Source organism: Ptychodera flava, chromosome 16 (assembly GCF_041260155.1).
Source record: "Ptychodera flava strain L36383 chromosome 16, AS_Pfla_20210202, whole genome shotgun sequence".
Taxonomy (NCBI): domain Eukaryota; kingdom Metazoa; phylum Hemichordata; class Enteropneusta; family Ptychoderidae; genus Ptychodera; species Ptychodera flava.
Window position 1 is genome coordinate 607,020 of NC_091943.1, and position 13,897 is coordinate 620,916.

General features: G+C 36.3%; 1 protein-coding gene across 1 annotated transcript in view; it reads right to left on the reverse strand.

Annotated features, from left to right (window-relative positions):
- Positions 1 to 13,897, reverse strand: part of LOC139152447 (solute carrier family 35 member F3-like) — a 30,598-nt gene that overhangs the window by 5,828 nt on the left and 10,873 nt on the right. The window contains exons 2-5 of the mRNA XM_070725561.1: positions 7,836 to 8,150; positions 5,288 to 5,507; positions 2,567 to 2,692; positions 2,071 to 2,260 (exon numbers count right to left, since the gene is read on the reverse strand). Of these exons, the coding sequence (XP_070581662.1) occupies positions 2,071 to 2,260; positions 2,567 to 2,692; positions 5,288 to 5,507; positions 7,836 to 8,083 (784 nt within the window). The 5' untranslated portion in view covers positions 8,084 to 8,150. The remainder of the gene's footprint in view (positions 1 to 2,070; positions 2,261 to 2,566; positions 2,693 to 5,287; positions 5,508 to 7,835; positions 8,151 to 13,897) is intronic.

A 13,897-nucleotide genomic window follows, 5' to 3' on the forward strand; every position in this document is an offset into this window, starting at 1 on the left:
GAAGTGTGTGGTTTATTAGACTGCCACGGAAATTGATATGGCTGAATTACAATTCTTTGACAGGAAAGTGAACTGTTTATCCATCAGTAAGTCTGACTTGTGAGAACTGACACAACACAATATTTACTGTCATCAATACAGTGTTTCATTGGTCCCCCTCTCCTGGAATTGTTGAGGGGGATTTTAAAATGTTTGGGGGATTTAACTGAAACACTTAATGACATCTTATGTGTAAGTTTTAATGTTGCAGTGATGTCACTTGTGATATACATACTACAAGCCATAAATCACTTGCTTACACAATCCAAGCTGCTGGCTCCAAACACCATCCTCAATAAGATTTTTTCAAAAGTCAACAAATTTGGGTATCACGTAGTACTGTTGTGAATGTATAGGGCTTCCAAGAGTAGCGGACGGCTCATTAATATTCATAAGTTTGGATAAACATATCCCTAAAAATTGTCGCATATTCCCTCATGCTTAAATATTCTGTATGTTTGTTTGCACATATTCTGTAAGTTGCTTTCATAGGGCTTAATGTACATTCAAACATCAAAATTAACAACAGCCATTCCCACTGTACCTTCAAGGGATTTTTTCATTTTTACTGAACTATCTGCACTACACAAACCAAGAAAAAAATCTATTGTAGTTATAAAAAGAATGTTTTGTAGCTTCTGAAAAAAAAATGTGCTTGTTTGTCACGTTTTTACTGTGCGTATATCATCCCTCACTACTGTAAGTTTGGATCAACATTGCCCTTTGCAAACCAGTGAGCTGTATTTTTCTAGTGACCTAGCTGGTCTTGTAGTTTTGTGCGCAGACTCAGTAGAGCTAAAACAAACAACTTAGAGGGTCAGATCCCTTGTTTTGAATTGAATGCGGAGACGAGTTTTTCTCGATGTCAGATTTGCTCCAGTTGCTTTTTTCAGTCATTTTAGAATGGGGAAAATAACAAACAGAAAGGTTAGTTGTCACCGACAGTTAATTTTAGGGTTTATTTGCTCCGAAAAATGAGTCAGTGTCTGTTCACTGAATTCAAAAACCGTGCCCATTGACACCACAGCTTGCTTCAATGCTTGTGCAGTCTGCACTGAACACGTTTCTGTGACAGTAAAGTCCAATTTTTCGTGCCAATTTTGCTATCAGAATTATTTTCAGAGTGTTATGGACGAATGAAGCACAAAACCTTCAGTTTGTCTCCTTTTCTCGATCGTACAGAGACGATGTGACACAGAAACCTTATCGGGCTAGCTAGGGCCATGAACTTTTGTGAACGTAACTCTCAACTGGCTGATAGGCTCTCATATGCAAAATCAGCGTACGGAAACTTACGCCTGGTATTGTTTCAACAGTATTTTATTGAAGTAGTTCAAAAAGTATCAAAATCGAACTAAAATTAGTTTAATGCGTTTCACATTTTTTCATATCATTATTTTTACTTCCGGGTTTACAAAGCTCTAAAAAGTCTAGGGTCGGGGGGATCAAATTGAGGTAGGTCGGGTAATCGGAACGGCACATATTTTTTTTTTTTGCCTTACCAGTAGTTTCTGAAAATGGCGGGATATCTAAAATGACGTTAAAACTTTTGAATTCACACGCCACTCTCGACACTCATGGCAGCATTATACACTTTTTCAGTCTCTAATGGGTCTCATTCAAAGAAAACGCTTGGAAAACTAAGGATATTTTGAGATGATTTTACAGGTAGATTAGACATAATATGATATTTTGATGATTTTATTTTGGTCATGATTTCATTGGTGAACTTGAAGGCTATTGGTATTTCAACAAAGAAAAACAACGGTGAATTGTCTCCATACCGAACCCTATCTAATAAAGAGACTAGACTGTGCTGGACTTTTTTCTCATACCTTTGCTGCACGGACATGCAAAAGTGATTTCACAAAACCCAAATCCCTCTCTTCAATTTTATCCCACTGGTGGTTGGTTTTAACTGATTCCATAACACCCTGTAATTCATGCCAGGAGTGATGAATGCATGGATTGCGATTCATTACCGGAATTCTGCCAGAATTTATGCAACATCAGCCATCACTGTGTACTCACACAATCCAAACAGGGCAGCCAGGGATAAGATTGTCCATGGGACTTCCTTGATGATGTAGCTCTCATAACCAGTATATGACGCACAGAAGACGACTGGCCACATGAGTAGCAAATCACATATGCCAATCATTGTAAAGAACATGGCTATATCGGCAAAAGTTGCATTTCCCATGGTGTGATAAAAGAACACCTACATTGAGAATAGAATGGTATAGTATAAGCACAGTAATTTGTATAGCATCAACAAATACACTCACATACACACACACAGTGTGTACACACACACACACACACACACACACAGAGGATTTATGCTATTAGAGTAAAATCAAAAGTTGTGCAAAGGACTTGACAATGTGATACAACAAACAATTGCATCAAAATACCATATAAATAACATGTCAGGAAAACTTTGACTATTATAAAAATCAATATTTTATTTTAATTAGATCATTGCATTTTGTGCAAGAAGATAGACACATAAAATGTAGGCTACCTTGTAGACTGATGCTGTGACTGTTGAGCCAAGGCACAAGATTACACCCATGAATCCAGGATGGAAAACAGTGTCTAAATGCCAGAGTATAGCAAAACCAAATAAGGACAGGAAAACAGCGATTACCTGTGGAAAAGAAGATTGTAATGTACTTACATCATGCCATCTAACTCAAAATCATGGAACAGTGAGAAATTTGCCAGGGTATCAAATTTTATGACAGAACCCCATGGCAAGGCAGTGCAAGCACGATGTATTCAGGGTACTTAAATGAGGGCCTGCCATGTAATCTGCGGCCATCCACACATGAGTGTCTAGCAAGTGCAGTGACATCAGAATACACTGCAGTGTATTATATCAAAACTTTCAGAATATGATTCTCTCTCTCTCTCTCTCTCTCTCTCTCTCTCTCTCTCTCTCTCTCTCTCTCTTTCTCTCTGGAGATTGATGATTTTCTTGCGAAGTAGAACAGCTTGCAGATGACCATTAAGATACTATTTGTTGACATTCAAGCAAAATTAGTCTGGGTTATGAGTGCTCATTAACATAAAGGTATGGCATAAGGTTTTTGGTATTTCACTGCAGTACAAATACTGTTGGTAAACGTGCGCGTGCTCTTATGCAAGTAAACTGTGGTAAATATGTAATAATGTGAATTATTAACTAAGTATGGAAGACGCTACTTGAGACACAAACATAAATACCATCAATGTACATATATATAATACACGCACTCTGGACTTTTTACAATATGATTCAATATCATGTCAAATGTCAAAGCAATCGGACCAGGAATTTCAGATAAGATTTTTTTACCAAAGAAAACAAGCGACCTAGCGGCCGATATAGCTCCGCTGTGTTTATGTAGAGAATAACTATTTTGACACATGTTGATGAAAAAGGTGGAAATCTTTGATAGCTCAATGCAGTGGCCAGAAAAAAGTGACTAAAATAGCTGCAAAAATGCACAATTGAAGATTTCATCATACTTTGAATATATTACATCGGATCATCCCTAAGAACATGTCAACCAAAGCTATCTGATGAGTAGTTTTTTTAAGAATAAAATTTTCTGAACAAAAATGGCAACAGTTGCCACCCCAAATAAAAATTGCAGATTTCATCATAATTTCAATAAATATCATTTAGTTCATCTAAAGAAACCTGTATACCAAATTTCAAAGCTATCAGATGAGTAGTTATGGAAATACACATTTTTTGACCAAAAATGGCAAAAATTGCCCCAAAAATACAAAATTACAGATTTCATCTGAAATTCAATATATATTACTTAGCTCATCTGTAGAAACCTATATACCAAATTTCAAAGCTATCAGACCAGTACTTTTTGAGAAACACATTTTTTGACCAAAAATGGTAAAAATTGCCCCCAAATTGCAAAATTGCAGATCTCATCTTAATTTTAATAAATATTATTTAGGTGATCTGTAGGGACCTGTATACCAAATTGCAAAGCTATCAGACGAGCAGTTTTGGAAATACACATTTTTTGAACAAAAATGGAAAAAATTGCCCCAAAAATACAAAATTGAAAGATTTCATCATAATTTCAATAAATATCATTTAGTTCATCTAAAGAAACCTGTATACCAAATTTCAAAGCTATCAGATGAGTAGTTTTGGAAATACATATCTTTTGACCAAAAATGGCAAAAATTGCCCCAAAAGTACAAAATTACATATTTCATCAGAAGTTCAATATATATTACTTAACTCATCTATAAAAACCTGTATACCAAATTTCAAAACTATCAGACCAGTACTTTTTGAAAAATACATTTTTTGACCAAAAATGGCAAAAACTGCCTTAAAAATGCAAATTTGCATATTTCTGCACAATTTGAACATATCTGAAATAGATCATCCGTAGGCACATATGTACCAAATATTAAAGCTATCTGACTGGTAGTTTTGAAGAAGATGAGAAATACATCTTTTGACCAAAAATGACAAAAATTGCCTTAAAAATACAAATATGCAAATTTCACCACGATTTGAACAAATCTGACTGAAGTCACCCTGAGTAAACTGCATATCAAATTTCAAAGCAATCGGACGAGCAGTTTCAGAGAAGATGATTTTTTTTACCAAAAACACCAAAAAATGCCCCAAAAATACAAATATGCAAATTTCACCACGATTTGAACAAACTTAAGTAAGGTCACCCCAAGTGAACTGCATATAAAATTTCAAAGCAATTGGACTTGTGGTTTCAAAGGAGAAGGCATTTGTTGACGGGCGACGACGACGACGGAAAATCAACCTATTTGATAAGCTCCGCGTCGCTGACAGCGGAGCTAAAAAAGAAGAAAAAATTACCCAAAAATGCAAATTTCACCACAATTTGAAGAAGCTCAACTAGGATTACCCCTAGGAACATGCATGACAAGTTTCAAAGCAATCGAACAAGCAATTTCACATGAATTTTTGACAAAATAGGAGAATTTTCCCTAAAATATAAATTTACTGTGTTGGCAAGGCTAACATTAACATTCTGTAGTGGTAAGAATAGAATAAAAATAATGTAAATATTATCAAAACTTTGAGTTATTTTCCCTTTAATAGTTTATATTCCTTATCATGATTTATATCCAATTGCATAAACATGAGTGTCATATCAAACACTATTTTTTATCAATATTTATGTGACACATATGTTGACAGAAGACATTAAGTTAGTACAGAATCAGATATACCTACCCGTGCAGTTAATACAGACTCTTGAAATACAAATACAGATAATATATAAATATAAGCTGAGCAGGTTGAGTAGATAGCGGAGGCATCGGTGGCAGTAAGTCCAGTTAATGATTGCAGAAACAGGTAGTTAGTCAACATCCACAGGGCACAGAATGGACAGACCTTGGTTAGAAAGGTTTTGAGACAAAGGGCATTGATTGCATGCACTGAATCACATGTCCTAGAAGGGTGAGCAAAACATAGGAACAGTAAGAGATGACAAAAAGAAAAAAACTGGCTTTTACAAAAGGTTGCCAGCAAGGTTAGTATACAAGCAATAATGAGAAAAATGTTATTTGTTGACTTTCATATGACAACACATACAAAATCGGCCATGCTCATCGCATATAAAACTGTTTACAGAACATTTTATCCTTATAAAGTCACAAAAATGATCAAGTTAATTTTGAAGTTTCCTGTCATTAGAAGTTTACTTTCTTAGGATAACTGGCCATATCGATGCAAGGATTCAGTCTAAGAAATGCATTACAAAGACAGCTGAATTTTTTAGGAGCAAAATTAAAAGTAACAGCAACAAAATTACTTGAATTCATGCTGTTTACAGAAAACACTTCAGATATTGCATCATGATATGTGGTTAGCATGTGATATGTCACAGAATATCTGATGGAGGTGAATGGAGTATCGGTGTGATGAGTTGATTCAATGTTACAACAGTTGTAATGGACATGGCTGAAGAGTTAAGAAATACCAAACAATTGAACGCCAATGTCATCTTTCTGACACCAAAAAAAGAAAATTTCAGTGTGTTATTGTCATTAACCATTTCAATGTTTATGGGTTAAGGTAGTATGCACCTCAAAAGTGAAGACTTTTTAAGTTTTGCTTAATTTTTCCTTAATGAAATCTTTAACCACTGTTTACCAAATAAGGAATAAAAATTTGGGGTCACTGTGCAAACTTTGGTACATGATAAACTAATGGTTCTACTCCGGAATAAAAAGGACGCGATGCGTTCTACACACTCAGTACACCCAAATAATCACGTGATGCCGGTACAAACAAACCCACATGTATACTAACGCATATGGAAATGCACGTACGTCTATGCACGTTTGCGCATATTTGTTGGTACCGTGGTCGATTCAAATTCCGGGTTTGGCCTATTACCTAACATTTATAAATATTTGAAATTCAATATGGCTACCATTCCTGTGTTAACTCTATGGGGAAAAATAAAATATTAAAAACCAAGACGGTGAAATATATTCTTACTTCAAGAGCTTTAAAATGAGCCCACAAGTGGTGGATCAGAAAAGTATTATACAATTCGAATGTCCCTGAGATGCATTCTACCTTAATAGTCCACCAAAAGTCTGGCGGCCCAGGATGAGCAATTTGATACATGTGATTCATTTTGTATTTTCTTTTTTTCACTTTTTCATCGGATCAAAAATGAAAATTTAGCCATCCCCAAATTATCATAAAGTAAAAATGTGTAAGTTTACCTATGCATTTTTCAAATGACTGGCAAAGCACATATTTTCTTTTTTTACAGCATCAAAATGTTGACATTGGATGTACAGTATGTGTATTGGTGTGTGTAAAACATGAAATTTGTAGATTTCAACTTTGACCTCAAAATGATTTCACATCAAGCATTCTTCATACTTACTGTCAGGAAACTGCTGCCCTATTGGTTGTCAAAAATCGAATACCATCATTCTTTGAAATAGATGTTCAAGGGTGAAATGTGTACATGTATGACATCAACATCTGTAGAAAGCGTGAAACATGATAATATTGATGGCAAGAAGCTATGAAGAAAATGTGCATGTATGAGTACTCCTACTGTCTATGATTTTGATGAAAGAAATAATTTGTCCTTTTATACTTTTCAATGTATGAATAGAAATAAATTTTTCCCAAAGACATTCAAAATATAGCTTACTCTTTTTAATATACTTGTTGGGGTCTTTGTTGCATCATACAACTATTGCTTCAAATATCTGAAATAACTGTAGACATCACAATTAGAAATGACTTTTTCTGTCCAGCCCTTAGTGAAAATGCTAAGAGCTCACAACAGCATATATTTTTACCGGTAAGTTTGGTAGCTGATTCACAAAGCACAGCAAAAACAAGAAACTGTTTTCAACATACTTTTTTCCAATGGCACACAATACACGTACCCATAAACTAGAAAAATGTGACTTAAAATATTTTGTCTGTAGGTTCAAATACTTTTCTTGTATTTGTGCTTTCATAGTCACAACTCAATATTTTTTATGGTGAAGTGTACGGCATGAAAGAAATTGTGTTGGCATGAAATGAATGATATAGCTACATGAAAAGAGAAATACTGTCACAGACCCAGGGTGTACATGTGTATGGGAAGTAACATACATGAAAGTGCAGGACAAGCACTCTTTTGTTTAACCCTTTCAATGCCGTGGTTTAACTCAAACCATTGTTACAAACAGTGATTGTGGACCAGTTTACAGGGAACTGGAAGTGAACAGGTTTGAGACAGCTGAAATTCACTCACTTCTCATATTCTAGAATGCATTCTTTCTTCTGAAATCTGCTACAGAACCGTGATACTGGAAAGAACAAGATCAGCCACGCGGTAGAAAACCACACGTACAACAGCACTCCATCGAAGGATGGTGAGTACGCACACGTTGCCAGTTGCATGCTGCCTGCCCAGGTCCCACCAATGCCCAGTATCATGAAGATGTTTATAGCAGTCTGTTTGCAGGTGTTACCCACTACCATGGCGGCAAACTTCCTCATCTGCACTCAGGAGAAATGCTATCTATTTGGTAAACCTAGTCAGATAGCTTCTTCCCTTCGTATTGCCCTGTAAAGAAATACAGGGAAAAATTCTATTACATTAATACAGTAGTTCAAGTTATCTGATAGCACGCAATAGGTTTGGCAAAAATGTAACTTGTTAAAAATTTGTAAATCATACAATCAACTTCTGTAATCAGGAATGTAAAATTTATACATGCTACCATAAAAAATAACATCCAACAATTTCCAACAAGCTTGTTTGGACTTCCCTTAGCCTCTGTTATTCAACAATTTTGATGATGTGATTGTCATTCCAGCAATTTCAGATTGTAATAAGTCTTTCAGGATGAATAAATACTGTTCTTTTTTTCTGAAAATACGGGACTGCTAAATATGTCTCATTAACCACATGTACATCAAAGGCTGGGAGACACACGTGTACATGTACACATGTGCTGTGCTTGATGCTACATCCAAACAGCAAATGAAATTATGCTGTCCCTGTTGCAACCAAAAACATAGAAAATATTATCAGTAAATAAATAAATAAATAAATCTAGGGGTCACCAAACAACCCTATGCATGGCAGTCAGTATAGATCGGCCTCCTGTACTGTAGATATGGTCCCCTGTTTCAAAATTTAGTGAAACCCCTGACATTCATTTATCTATGCTGATATCCTATCAAAGATCCAGTAACACTGAAGATAATAATTACTATCTCATGTGAAAAATTGTTGGGAATTTATTAAATGTATGATGTATATCATGATGTGTGCGTGATGTCATTGCAAACACCTGTTGCTGTCTGAGCAAACAACACTGTACACGTCAAACACTTTTCACTTGTTGTATTGTGAATTTTATGGCCCTGATAAATACCTTGTCACCCTGGGCCATGTAGTATGACCATAGGGGATAGCCTATGTGTCCGTCCCCAGGGGTGGGTAGGTGTTTTGTTGTATTGCTAATAAAGGTTTATTCTACCAAACTTTGGTGTTTTGGTCTTGCACTGCCCTTGACAATCTTGCGTAAATGTTTTATCAGCATGCTGCATTTATTATCTGGGCAGTTTGATTGCCTAATTCGCCAAAGCAAGCAAGGTAGTAATTTATTAGGGGTTTACACGTGCGTGTTTACTCCGGAGCTGACACTGGATTAAAGTTAAACCTGTGTCAGTTGGATGTGTGACCAGACAACACCGAACTAACAAAGAACTAAATTAATTCGGTGTCGGAGGGCTGGTTAAGGTTTGGTGCTCCGTACTAAACAATGGCCTCTTTACATGTGTGACCAGAACGCCGAACTAAACGCCGAACTATATCCTGTCTTCTGCCTCACATAAAAATGTGAAAGAGGCTTCCCACCTTACTATCCAAAAGTTTGTGTTGCATTGGTGTTTGTTTCGTTTCGGATATGTGTGAAATAGGATTCCCACATTACTATGCAATGGTTTGTGTTACAGTATTGTTTGTTTCGTTTATGATATAGTAATGTGAAGGGAATTACATGTATAATGTGTATGATAGTCCTTTGTTTGTGTGGAGCAAGCTTATGGACAGACGCAGCCGGACCTATAGTGTTACAGGACTTGATAGAATGCACCTTTGTTGCTTGCATTTTGAAATCCAAGTGTGATTTCTCGTCAGTCGCAGAGTAAATTCTTTCCTCAGTTTGTGTTTGTGCAATTTGTAAGTGAATTCAGTGTTCTTGTTCTTCAAGTACCGACGCAACTATATCAATGTTTGGATCACGTTGTAGACCCATTTGGGGATCAAGTTGGTTTGTTTTTTGTTTTTTATTTACTTCTGTAAATTTTGTTTTGACTAGTTTGTTTTTTAAATTTTTGTTTCTCTTGTAAGCAATGATCGGTGATTCTTGGAACAGATTTCTCAGTGTCTTTTTGTGTCTTTTTGCAGCTCTGCCCAGTATATATGTTGTCCTTAAACTAAATACGATGGTTTCAAACGGGTTCGAACTTACAACGTACAGCACCCAGTCTGTTTGTCCGTTGTTTCTTTTCTTGTCACTGTGCAGTTTGTTAGTTACTTCGAATACTGTGGTCTATTTCCACTGTCATTTTGTGATTTCGTTGTTTTTGTATTCTGTATCAAGTAGTTTACTCGTGAAGAATGCTACTTTTTAAATAAAGTCCTCAGTGTTGTTACAAGTGCGAGCATATCTGAGGAATTTTCCTTTGATGAAATCATTAAAGGTTGCTGTCGAGTGACATGATTCTCTATCCATCAAAATCCTCTTCTTCTTGTAAATGTCTTCGCCGAAGGCATCTCGATCGGTTGATTCATGGCTGTAAAAGTGCGTAGACAGCAGCTGTCTGATGTTTGTGTCCAACACTAGCAATTGTTCTCTGGGCCACTGAATACCGTTTGGCCCAAACTAAATTTATACCCTAGTGATTGACGTGTAAACGTGAGATCGTTTAGATTGCTGATAAGGAATATTTACAGAGCGACTAATCGGATACACTTGGGTTTAAAAAAATACACGTGTAAACCCACCTTCAGTCTTTTATCTGATGAGTTTTAGTGCCCAATTTGCCAAAGTAAGCAAGGGTAAATTACTAATCTGTGGGCGCTGTCACCAGATTATCACTGGATTAACTTTGACAAAGTCAACAATGAGCGCACCATTATACCTTGCTGAATCCTCTTTCAAATGAGATAACCCCCACATAACAAGAAGACCTATGACAGGTCCTTTGCTTGACTTTATACCTGTACTCGGAATTCTCGTTTGTACCCCAGCAGAGTAAACTTTGTAGTGGAGTTGGATTCTCCACAGCTGAGTGTAGCGCGCCATATACCCGATTCTCTTGACACCGACGTTACTGCAGACCATGGAACAGATGCTTCTTGCTGCAGCGGGCTCTGCGAGCTGTAGATTTCTGTAGCTTGCGTTTTTGTCAATTGTACTCCTGTTGGGCCTCTTGAAATGAAAGTTCTCGTCCTTGGTAGCGATGTCGTAGACCAGAGCCCGGTCATTGATAGTCTGTTGGCATATACACGCGTACGGGTAAGTGTTCAGATCCATGGCTCGAACGAGCCCCATTCCGGGGCCCAATTCAACTGATTCAAGAAAATCATGATCAAATGTGATCTCAATCCAGCGTGTAATTACTGTTCAATATTCAGCAGATATTTAACTTAGATTAATTGACCTTTTATTGGGTGTTAGATTTGGTAAGTTGGTATGCTTGTGACAAACCAGCCGCCATATCAGCGGCAATATCGCAAACATAATAATCAACCCGTAACCTCATACGGCATTCTCGGATATATTGTCAACAAGTGGGGACACCCTCAGGATCTTGCGCAGCGCGACGACCACTGCGCTTTAATGTTACATTGTATCTCATTTACAACCCCAGACAGAGGTGGTTTTGCCTTTGTACAAACAGGGCATACTTTGTTCTTTTCTGCAAATACTATCAACAATAACAACAATAATAAAAACAACAACAACAACAAATTTACAGAGTCCAAATATATTTTTATTTTCTCCATTTTTAAATATTTAATCATCATCATCATCAATATCATTGGAGATTGAGGACCCTATGCTTGAGGTCCTCAGATACTGTAAAATAATTTTACCATTTCATTGCAAAATTAACCCTTTGTATACTGTAATTTTTTCCCACCAAAATTTTAGCACAATATTATACCAATTTCTATATGATAATTTTGGACCACATGGACATCACATTTCATTGGCTACAGATTTTTATCAAAATTTTGGTAAAAATCTGAAAAAAACTAACAGGGCTATATTTTATAAAGGTGAAAAAAATCGACTTTGGCGCTCCAAGGGTTAAACCAAACAAATTTGATTATTTTTGTTGACAAATCACTGTTCTCGTACATAGAATGACCATATCACCTGCAAGTATTGTAATGCAGTATAAGAGGGACCTCCACTGTAACGTCAATGATTTTAATGTATATTTCTGTCTACCTCTTGCTGAAGCATTTTTACACATCAATCAGTATATTAGCACAGACCCTATTTCTTCTCTTTGGCCTCCGTGCCTCCACAGAGAATCAGGCGCTTTGTTTGTTTGTTTGTTTGTTTATGAGTGTTTGTTATTTGTTACGTATTATTATTTCCATATACAATAAAGAACCAGTAAGCAGTTGTATTTCAGTATTAAATTTGTCAATAAAGAACGGTTTTGTTTGTTGTTTGTTTATGCATGTTTGTTTATTTGTTTTGTCCCAGAGAGTCAGAAAAAACAAAAACCTAAGCATGCAAACAGACAAATAAATAAACAAAAACAATTTACAAACATACAAAAAAGCATACAAATACAGAAATAAATAATAAACAAACATGCAGACAAATATAAACAAATAGATAAATAAACATACAGTCTCATAGAACGTGAATAAATAAAAATACATACAAATGTACACACACACATGCAAGTTTATGACTTGTTCTTTAAGGTAGAGCGTGCCTCGGGGATAGATATTCACTCTCCAATTTCTATTTCTTTCTGATTTGCCAGTTGTGGAGCTTCCTTTTGAAGCTCTTGGAAAAAGAAAAACTTTCAGTGTCCTAGTTTTTCGAAAATCGGAAATTTAATTTTCCCCATAGAGTTAGCACAGGGATGGAGGCCATTTTTAATTTCAAATATTGCAGAACATTTGGTGGTTTGTTCCGCTAGTTCCAAACTCTGCATGATGACCCCTGACTTATAGTCTTATTTTGGTATGAGAATGGTTGAAAGTGTTTTTTTGGAAGTTTGAGCAAAAGTTTAGGTCTTTTACTTTCGAGGCGCACACTACCTTAGATAAGACTGAACGAGATTGTCTTCACTGCAATGCATTCATGCGATCATAAGTCACATTGAATGACTTTTTCCTTTCACTATGGGCAGAAAAAGTCCCCATTTTGTTCACTCAAGGCATGCCCGCTTTTTGCCACACACGTCAAGAAAGCATACAGAAAGTCAAATCCGTCTTCCACGCAATGTTCAAAATTTCACCGAATTTCCTAGCTACACAGCTAAATATTCGTGAAGAGTTACAGATTCCATTTCCTTATATGTTCCTCTTTCCATTATGACATTTTGGCAATAATTTCATTGAGGGATTCTCAACGTACCTAAGTGATAATTACCACTATACATTAAAAACCGCGGGTTGCACATTGTCGCCCAGGATTTTTCGGCCTGCCATTCTTGAATAACAGATCACAGAGAGATGTAGTTTTTTGCCCCTCCCCTCCTTCCCTGTTTGGTCAAAAGCACAATGGTGCACAAATCAGATGCTAAAAATTTACTTTTTCACAACAAATGCAATTTCTTCTGTACTCTAGAGAGATCTTGCAACTTCTCGCAGTGCTTTTAATTGACTAATCACCTTTGCCGCCCCCCCCCCCCCCAAGCCAAATTCTACTGACGGGACAAAACATCTAACCAGATATGAACTGAAAATGCTCACGTGTTTAATTATATATTGCAGTTATGTGTAAATTTGAACCTTTGCCACTTGTTTGCAACTACATTTAAAGTGTTATGATCAACATAATGAAATATTCACCACAGATTAATTCTAAATTCAAGTATATATCTCCAATCAGGAAAGTTCATTAAATTATGCAAATTAGGAATTGACTGAAATGTTCTCATTAAATATGCAAATTATGAAGTGGCTGAAGTAAAAATAGCGTCAATGATATGACACTGTGCTCCTCGGTGCATTTAGCGGTAGGGATGCAAGGAGAGGGGTTTGGGGAATGTTGCTGAGAAAGATGCAAAGAAAGGGTTGAATTGTGAAACTGTAATAAA